Source organism: Telopea speciosissima, chromosome 6, assembly GCF_018873765.1.
Source record: "Telopea speciosissima isolate NSW1024214 ecotype Mountain lineage chromosome 6, Tspe_v1, whole genome shotgun sequence".
NCBI classification, from domain to species: domain Eukaryota; kingdom Viridiplantae; phylum Streptophyta; class Magnoliopsida; order Proteales; family Proteaceae; genus Telopea; species Telopea speciosissima.
In genome coordinates this window covers 65,614,072-65,623,826 of record NC_057921.1, presented here as the reverse complement: position 1 = coordinate 65,623,826, position 9,755 = coordinate 65,614,072, and the positions used below count along the sequence as shown (strand labels likewise).

General features: G+C 36.6%; 2 protein-coding genes across 2 annotated transcripts; both read right to left on the bottom strand.

Moving 5' to 3' along the window:
- Positions 1–6,683: 6,683 nt before the first annotated feature.
- On the bottom strand, positions 6,684–7,276 carry LOC122666061 (uncharacterized protein PAM68-like). Its single transcript, XM_043862172.1, has 2 exons — positions 7,140–7,276; positions 6,684–7,109 (listed from the first exon to the last, which is right to left on the bottom strand). The coding sequence occupies exons 1-2, from the start codon at positions 7,227–7,229 to the stop codon at positions 6,684–6,686; spliced, it is 516 nt and encodes a 171-aa protein (XP_043718107.1). The 5' UTR covers positions 7,230–7,276.
- Positions 7,277–8,437: 1,161 nt separating this feature from the next.
- Positions 8,438–9,755, bottom strand: LOC122666060 (1-aminocyclopropane-1-carboxylate synthase-like). Its single transcript, XM_043862171.1, has 2 exons — positions 9,743–9,755; positions 8,438–9,465 (listed from the first exon to the last, which is right to left on the bottom strand). Exons 1-2 carry the CDS (start codon positions 9,753–9,755, stop codon positions 8,438–8,440), a joined length of 1,041 nt encoding a protein of 346 aa, XP_043718106.1.

Below are 9,755 nucleotides of genomic sequence, written 5' to 3'. Positions count from 1 at the left end.
GTGAAACATTAAAAGACTTCGAAACTAGTACTTGGTAGGAAAGCTTCTCTCACATTTTGTTCATTTTTCTTCATCCTCTGTTTCTCTGTTTTATTTAGTCTCTCTATCTATGTTGATGTCTCTTGACATTAAATTCAAGTGTGTATGCATAATTGTGTAATTACTGAAATTGTAGTTTTTGCGTTTTGGATTAAAATGGTCCTTGTGAATTGATACTTAATAGTCCTTTATGGGTAAATGCAGTACTGGTCAATGGTTGAGGCTTCTTGATTAAAGGCTATTTTGGTTGGTTTCTTCATGAGTTTCTATGTTTCCAAGCTCTTTCTCCCTATTTAGCTGATTGCTTCACAGTTTATACTCTATAAGCATTCAATTCTTATGGTAGTTCATGCTTACTGATCAGTAATGCTTCACTTCAGCAATTACTCATTTCCGAGTATATGATAAGCTTGCCACATAAACTAGACTTTGCTACATTTTTAAATTGTTCAATTTCTATATAGGGCAAAAAAAAAAAAATTTTAAAAAAAAAGAGTAGTTGAGTAAATTATATTATTATATATATTTTAATCCATTCTGTGGATCATAATAAAATTATTCTAAGTGCAACATTGTGCTTTGAATTGGTCAATACTCAAGATGGAATCTTAAACAGTTATCCTGACATATAATAATAAGCTATTCAGTTGGATCTTATTTGAACTCCAACTTGCAATAAACAATTAGTTCAATTTAAATAACAATGTCTATGGTGGCAAGAGTTGAAAAGCATAGATGGGAGATGAATCTTGTTCTTTGGCATCTAAATCAGATCATGATCTCTGGTGGGTCACCCAATTTTTGGCACCTAATCAAATCATGATCTCAGGTGGATCAACCAATGTCTATCCTATGTTGTAATTTTGGTATTAGTATGGTGGAAATGAAATTATAGAACCAACCCTATGAACACATTTATGAGGAAACTTAGAATTTAGATATTCACTTAAGCAATGGGTGTGGGTAAGATTATTGGTTACATTATTATTGCTTTATACCTTCCAAGTATGTAATAGGAACATTTATTGGAATTTACTGTATACAACTTTTTATTTTACTGCTGAAAAAGTAGGCACAACTATAAGAATTTGAAAACATGTTCTCACTATAAAGGGTTTTTAGGATTGAGTTTTGGATTTATTTGGAATTAGCAGCAAACAGGGACACCAATGGATTCCATACAGGGACATACAGGATTGGTTGTTGTGGTTTGTAATGATCTTTTTTCATGTTTTCCAAAATATTTTTCGAGGGAGTAAATTCTTATGTCATCTTTGTTGCTGAGTGGTGAATTATTTCAGTTTTGATCGAAAATGAAAAAGATGCTTAACATAGAATTCATTTTCCATATTATGAGAATATGGAAAGATAAATATTCAATCATTGATTAGATAGAGATTCCAAGCTCAATGTCATGCTTATTAATTTGCAAAATAATTTATAAAGTAGGGAAAAAGAAGGCTGTTTTGGTACCTCGGCCAAACATAGGAAGGGTGAAATGACTGCCCCTCTCTCATGAAATGAAAAATCCCAAGCCTGTTGGATGCCCTTGGGCAGCACTCTCACTGGCCCCTTGCACCCCCGTGCTGGTGCAAGGGCCATGCAACCTAGTAGAGGGATAGTGATCCCCTATCTTATTAATAGGGAGAGGGTTTTGTGAGCAAGCATGGTATACTATAATTTCTCACATTATATTTTTTTCTTAATTATAATTTTTCTTTCTTTAAAATAATTAATATTCTAATGAATGTAAGAAGGCACAGTGTATGCCTTAGACTCATAAGCGCATAAGGCACGACATTGGACAAGAGGGGTTTAAAATGACTACCCACCCCCTCCCCCCCCCCCAACCCCATTTGACACACCTCTTTATATTGCCATGGCACCATGCATGAAATCCTTTCCCTTTTGTTTTTAGATGTTTTGAAAACTATTTTAGGAAAAAGGTTGGGCGCTCTGCGAGGATGCCTAACATGTGTCATCCTTTGAGTCGATTGATCCAAAAGGGCCTATGATGAAAGAAATTGAAGACAGAGAAAGCAAGTTCAAGTTAGATCATCGGTCTGATGACTCTAATTGGTTGCATTGAGTCGGATCAGATCATTTTGCCCCTCAAAGTACTGATACTTTTTTTTGGACTATTTTATCCTCCCTTTTATCGATACTATTGTTACGTATTGTATCAATATTGACATCAGGCAACAACGATACGAATATGTATCAGCCAATACAACTTAACTGATACCGCACGATACCTTACTAGAATCGAATCTATTTTCAGCCAAGCTACTCTACCAAAAACTAAAAGCCAAAAGGAGGTGATAAATCATGGATGACATTAAATAACATCCCTTTCTATTTCTAGAAGCTAGTTGAGTAAAATTTATAGGTTTCTTTCAATCTTGAGGACTCAATGATCTAGCTTATCCAACACAAGGATGTCATTTTAGGGGGATTACTTACTATTATAAACCAGTATATAATCTTAGACCAAACGAGGTTCTCTGTCATCAATCTTCCCTTTCAATTCCAAACCTAAATTATTTTCTCCACCGTCCATCCCTCTGTGATGGTGATGTTTTGAGAGTAGTTTTGCTGACTTTGCTTAATTTTTTCTCCATTAAAATTGGTCAAAGTATTATGGTCCAAGTCTATACCGGCTCGTCTGAAGGAATGCTTCTTTGGAAGTTGAAACTTTTTTACTTTCTCGATCCGAAATAACGGTTTATAAAAGAATCACGTGTGAGTTTGTAAGAAGAGAGAAACCAAACAGTGCCGTAAGAAATAATCAAAATCTTCTCCAAATATTCTCATATCTAGCTAGGGGTGTCAAACCGACCAAATCTAACTGAAGGAATTTGAACTGACATACTATTGGATAGGCTTCGATTTGGGTTATTATGAATCCGGTTGAAAATTGGACCGAAATTGATACAAACCTGACCCAAAAAAAAAAAAAAACAGAAGAAACAAAAAACTATTGTTTCCGTAATTGTTTATATACATGGTAAATCAAAATGGACCAAGCCCGATATCTAATTCATAAAAACCTGATAAGAGAATATCGAAATAAACCATATCAAAATCGGACCAAAACTGATCATCCTCCTTGTTGGGCCAATTATTTTAGCTTATTTCAGTTCAATCAAAATCGAACCAAACCAACTGTTTGACACCCCTACCCAAAACAGACACTACCACCTACGGATATTCAAGATTTTAAAATTTATAATTGGAGATTTGGAGACGACAAATTGGAATCCGCAGAGCCCAATCCTGACTCTAGCTGCTTTGAATGGAAAGTGATTTCTTGGGTTTAGATATTTTCTTTTCTAGACATCCAAACATAGCCTTAATGGAAGTTTCAGAATCAAGAAACACAATCATTGGTAAAGAAGGTATATTTGGGCCAGTTCGCACCTGAAGTGGCTCTACATTTAGGTTTATCCGCGTTGTTAGTCTGATTAGTCTTTGCATTGATGGCAATCTTGTAATTATACATTGACCTTTCATAATACGCCTTTGGGATTCTTGACCCAACGATTGTTATGACTCATGACTCAATATCAGTCCAGGGTTTCAAAAGTTGGGATCGGATTGGTCAGCGATTCGGATCAGAATTGGTCAAAGCCAATCCCGATTCCATCCGATCTAAAGTGGTCAATTAATACTGCATTTCTAGGGTTAGGGTACAATCTGACTGATTCCAATTGTTTCTTAATATCATTATATATCCTTAAGAGGGTTTTAGTACACAGTATCGGTGTCGGTATTGGTTGTCATCGATACCGATACCACCGGAAAGTATCAGTTAGGTATAAGCGTATAGCGATCCCTAAAAGGTTTCTACGCGCGCCTAATAGAACGGCTAGGATTCCAATCATGTAGTAGGCTGTGTCACAATATAGAAGTGGGTCCCTTGGTCGGCAAGGATAGCGGCTGTTCTTCTCTATGATGCGCAAGTAGGTTAGCATTTCCCCTACCCAAAACTGGATTATTCCATCCACGTCAGAAAACTTTGGCTTTATTTAGTTCAAATTGACTGATGATGTCTGTAAGGATGATGACAGGGCCTAGAGCACGCTGGAATAAAGACAATAATATATAAATCCATCCCATGTCATCCTCTCATCATCATTCCATCACATATCATGTCTCCATCTGATTTCGACATATGGCTACATGCTAACATGCGCCCTGATGTCATCCGAAATCCGAAATGGCATCTCTCCCGGTCCCGGCCCACGGATTAAGAACCTGGAATACATAGGAACTGGCCTCCCAAAAACTGTGAATTAACAAGGCCTGGTTCTAGTAAACGGAATCGTTTCCACCCACGGTTTTAGTTCAAGCCTCATGGTATTGGTATGGTAGTCGGCGAAATCGGTATCGAGCATGGCCGATATGTTTGATCCGATACTGATTCCTAAAATCCTGTCCTCACCGATTCTAACTCATTTGGACCGAAACAACTTTGAACTCTAGAAAAAGAAGAAGCTATTTTACTAATTAAAATTAAAAAAATAGTGACAAAAAACCAAAGATCAATATGAATAATGATGGTTTAATTAACTTCAAAACCATGTCCCGGCCATTGTCATCCACTTACTCCAGGTTGATTTAAGCAAAGACCAAAATTTCGTCTTTAAGAAAGGGAAGTAAAATCTGATCAATATAAAGTGGAAAGTTTTTTAATCATTATTATAAGTGATAGTTTAATTAACTTCAAAACTTATCAAATTTGATTGATTGGAGAGGGATCTATACGCTGCTTGCTTATATTAACATCATACATACTAGCCAATATTAGTCAATAGTTGGTAGCGATCTGAAATATTTAATGGGCATTGTTCTCTATGCTGCAACGCAGCCTATATACAGGCACATGTGGGTGGGCGCAATGACCACTCTATCCCCCTGCACAAACTGCCCATGTGCCTGGGCACAGACTACACTACGACACAAAGAAGAAGGCTATAGAGAGGAGAGAGACTTTGAAAGGAAAGTACATATTAACAAGTTGTACTTCATTTTCCCTTAAACTTTTCTTTACTTTGAAATCATTTTTGAAGTTAAATTGTGATGCATCACTCCCGATTGATGATTGCAATAGGGGATTGGATTTTGTCTTTAGCAATATTTTCCTCAATTATAGTTGGAGAAGCTATGTCAATTCGGGTAGGAATTCTTGAAGCCATCGAAGTTAGCTGAGAACATCTAATTGTTAAATCTGACAATAGAGATCTGATTTTATATCTCTCTCGTGAACACAAATCTCCTCCAATATTAATAGCTCTGCTAAAATTTAATATATTTCACATTTGTATCATGTTTCTTTCGTTTTTGTTCCAAGGGAAGTGAACAGTTTGATTGACTCCCTTGCTGGGAAAAGCTGGTCCTTAACTTGTAAGATTGATTGGTCGCTATCTATTCCATGGATTCTCGAAGCTTGTAATTCAAAAGTCATATATATTAAATATTTTTATGAATAAATCACTTTTTATAAAAAATAAAAAATAAAAAAAAATCATTTTTCTTTAATTTGAGAAACAAAATAAAATTACATTGTAAAAATAGGAGGCTCTTTTTGACATTTTCCTTTTCTAAGTGAATAGTAAAATATGAGAGAGTGCAATTTGGTTTTGCATACTGTCCATGTCCAAAACCTTTTCCCTAAATATATAATAATATAAAAATTCAGTTTCCTTTTTGGCCTTTTAAAAAGTGATTTCATTTCTCATCACTTCCCTTTACTTGCAACCAAACGAGTTTTTTCCATAATAAGCTCCAGGCCCATCAAAGCATCGCCTATAATTGTGAAACCAGATAACTAATTAAGCCCACACATGTGCCCTAATCGCACCACTCTCTAACTACCCACTGTCTCTATTCAGTTTATTCATCAATAAATTTCTCTAATGGAAACAATGCCATGGTGAGAAATTGCCCGTCCATGGTTGGATTAGAATCAGTATCCTGTACATGTTTAGATCCACCAGCAGTTTGAGGGTTCCCGCGTTTTAGCGTTCCTGTGGAGAACAACTACTCATCTCTCCTCTCTTTTTAACAATGTTTTTCTTATTTTATATAATTTCTTATTAGGTAAAAGAGATGGAAAATTATCTCCTCTAGTTCCCTGCCCGGCCCAGTGCCTGTAATAAGAGGGGTGGACCCCATTGGGGCTGAGTGTTCAGACAGGGGTAGGGTGGTTATTGTGCCCCCCTTATTACATGCACTGGAGGAACTGGGCCGGGCAGGGAATTGGAGGGGACAAAGATCCAGTAAAAGATTACTTGCATGATGGGCTAACAAAAATTTTAGACGGTTTTTTGCTTCAACCACAATGAAAAGGTATTCCTTCCTCGGGGGCATTAATAGGGGTAGACCCCACCAGGGCAGAGTGTTCAGGCAGGGTTAGGGTGGTCGTTGCCCCCTCCCCTATTATAGGCACTGGGGTACTGGGCCGGGCAGAGAACTAGAGGAGACAAAGATCCATTATCTTATAAGAAATAATCTGCTCTGATACCATGTACAACTCCAATGGATTAACAGTTGAAACTATAATTTAACAAAAAAAGAGAGGTATTAGGAAAGAAGTAATACACATTAATTAGCTGATTAGCTAAAAGAAAATCTGAACAGAATCATTTTTTGTTTTCCTTTTCCTCCTTCCATAGCTCAGGCCAGTTCTGTTGAGCTTCTATCCACCCAAGAAGTGAACCCTTCTTCTCTGGATCCCAACTAGTGGATAGAGTGCCATAAGCAAGGCCAACCCCAGATGTTCCAAAGGCAAGTGATGCCATCAAGAAAGGAAGCCAAAGTGGTACATCCCACACTTCTTGTTCCTTGAGTTTATCAAATACCTGCAACATTGCTAGACCAATTCCCATGGGAGAGCCCACGAAGAACAAGATTCGAACCATCATTCTCTCAAATATAACCTCTGGGATCGTATCATTCTCATCATCTTCACCATTATTATCTCTTTGGCTTCTCTTGTTCTCGGACACAGTAACTGAGTCTCCACCAAAACCTTTGGCTTCTGCTTGTAGTTTCAATGTTCTTTGAGTAGTGATCAAAGGAATGTGTTTGGTGGTGGTGAAGAGGAGAGTTGGGCTTCTTTCTGTACAAAAAGGGGAAGCTCTCTTAAGATGGAGAGGTGGAATTCCTAGACAAAACAGAGTTTCCATGTTGTGAAGCTCTCTGCTCTTGTTCTGCTACCAATCCATGTTTGTATTGTGAACTCAATATCAGAATCTTATCTAGAAACGATGAATGGTTGTAATGTCTTTGCCTAAATGAGATATTTTGAATTTCTCTCTCTTCCTGAATTACTTGAATAGACTCTGTTGTAGTTTCTACCCAAAAACAAAAGGACTCTGTTGTGGTTCCCACTTTTGTTTTTTTTTTTTTTTTTTTCTCAAATGACGAAATTGTCCAAGATTAAGGAACAATAGGAAAAATTATGAAATAGTCTTAGAACTTTGATATGTGGCTAATCCATACCTTGTCTTCTCTATCCAATGGTTGGAATGATCAAAAAACCATTTTTACGTGGCAAAAATAGATGCACTAGACCAGATATTCTTCCTATACCCATTAGATTGGGGGATTTTCACCAATGTATCGATTCGAATTATTTACTTCTATTTCGAAAGTTCATGCACTTTAGTTTTAATCATGAGATCACTACTAAACCCATGTCCAATATTCATAAGTTTTCTGTTGTGACAGAGTTATTTGCAGAGGTATGGAATGATGGATTTCAAGCTCAAGTCAAATGCGTTATGCCTTATTATTACTTATAGATACCAAAATACAAGAAAATAATGGATTTTGGGTTTAGAATACATTCTAAAGCGAGAAAATAGAGAAGAATCAAGTTTCAAAATGCATTCTAGATTTAGAATTTATTCCAAGAATGCATACCCCAAACACATCCTTAAATGGTAATTATATTAATTTTTCTGCCGTTCATGCGATTGCCCTTTTCTTAATCCTAACTTTTTTTTTAAAAGTTAGGGTTATAAAATGGTTTTCAAAATTAATTTGATGCACTTATAATTATGTCCTTATCAAAAGCTATATTATCTTGCACAAATTTCGAGAATACATATGAAATAACATTATTACCCTTCACTGGAAAAAAACATTACATTAGAAAGATAAAAAGGTAAATTAAGTTACAAATCATCCATATACGATGGGCAAATATATGCAACCTTCCCTGCTTCGTGGAGAGACTATTTCCATATTTTAAACCCTCGTAACCTGATGATTGTAATAACGCAATTTAACCGTTGTACCAAGGCTTGCCCCACTAACTGGTTTAGACAGTCATTTCTAAAATGAATGAATGTACTAATTACATTCCATTAGGCACACATGATGGCCTAGCTTATGTCCTTGCACTAACAAGAGGTGACTGTGGTGACAAAATGCATGGTGGCATGATAGCTTCTTCCATTGTCCTCCTTGATGATGAGAAGCTGCCTAGGCGCCTAAGAATAATACTCTTGGAACGTTTGTTCCTTTCTACAACCACCATTTCCTCTTCTTTAGGTTTCCCAACAAACATTTGCATTCTCTTAAGAGCCACTTCCATAGTCTCATCATCCATGTTTGCAAAACAAACTCTAAACCAACCAGGCTCAGAGCAATGAAAAGAAGAACCAGGTGAAACATTGAGCTTAACACCATTAACTATTCCCCTCCATAAAACCATTTCTTCTTCCAATGTTGGGTTTTTAAGCATTTTCCTCAAATCCATCCAACAAAACAGACCTGCATTGCTTTCTAAACATTCAATCTTTACTTTACTAAGCTCATTTCTGATGAAATTATACCTTTTTGCTAACCTCTTTGAACTCTCTGCCATAAACCCTTCTACAAACTCATCATCTGATAACATAGTTGCTATTAGATGTTGTGTTTGTGTGGAAACAAGTCCAAAGCTTGACATCTTACGAGCACAGTTCACAACTTCATCATTATATGAATATAGTATTCCAACTCTGAAGCCTGGGAAACCCATATCCTTTGAGAGACTATAAACAATGTGGATTAAATCTCTATTGCAATTACCTTCTTCTTCTTCTTCTTCTATTATCTCTGCAATGCTTATGAATTTGGGTTGGCTAAAGACTGTTGCTGCATATATCTCATCACAGATTAAGTGGATTTTCTTCTTGTTGATGAAACTCACTATGCTTTGAAGTGTCTCTCTGTCCAAGATTGTTCCTAAAGGGTTTGATGGATTGGTAATGAGAATTCCTTTTACATTGATGTTGGCTTCTTGGGCTTTCTCATATGCTTCCTCTAATGCAGCTTTAGTGATCTTGAAACCATTAGAACTCTTGCAAACAACTGGAATTAGTTGTACTCCTGTTCTCCATCTCAAATCTCGATCAAATCTGCAATTTGATGCTTAGCCTTTTAGTAATTTAAACACTAGAGAGTATTCCAAAACAAGAAACAAAAAAAAAAAACAACAAATTTTAAAGGCAAAAATTTTTAACAGAGGAGTCCTGGTTCTCTATGGTACCCCCACATGGTGAGGGCTAATGAAGTGGAATTATTTCCCATGTGGGATGGACCCCACATGGGTAGAAAGTGGGGTCTTCTTCCTCAATGGATGGACCTTAAATTTCCTTGAAGTTGGCTCAGGTTCACGTGTGAGAATCATCAACCATCTCATACGCACAGATAGAATCCAT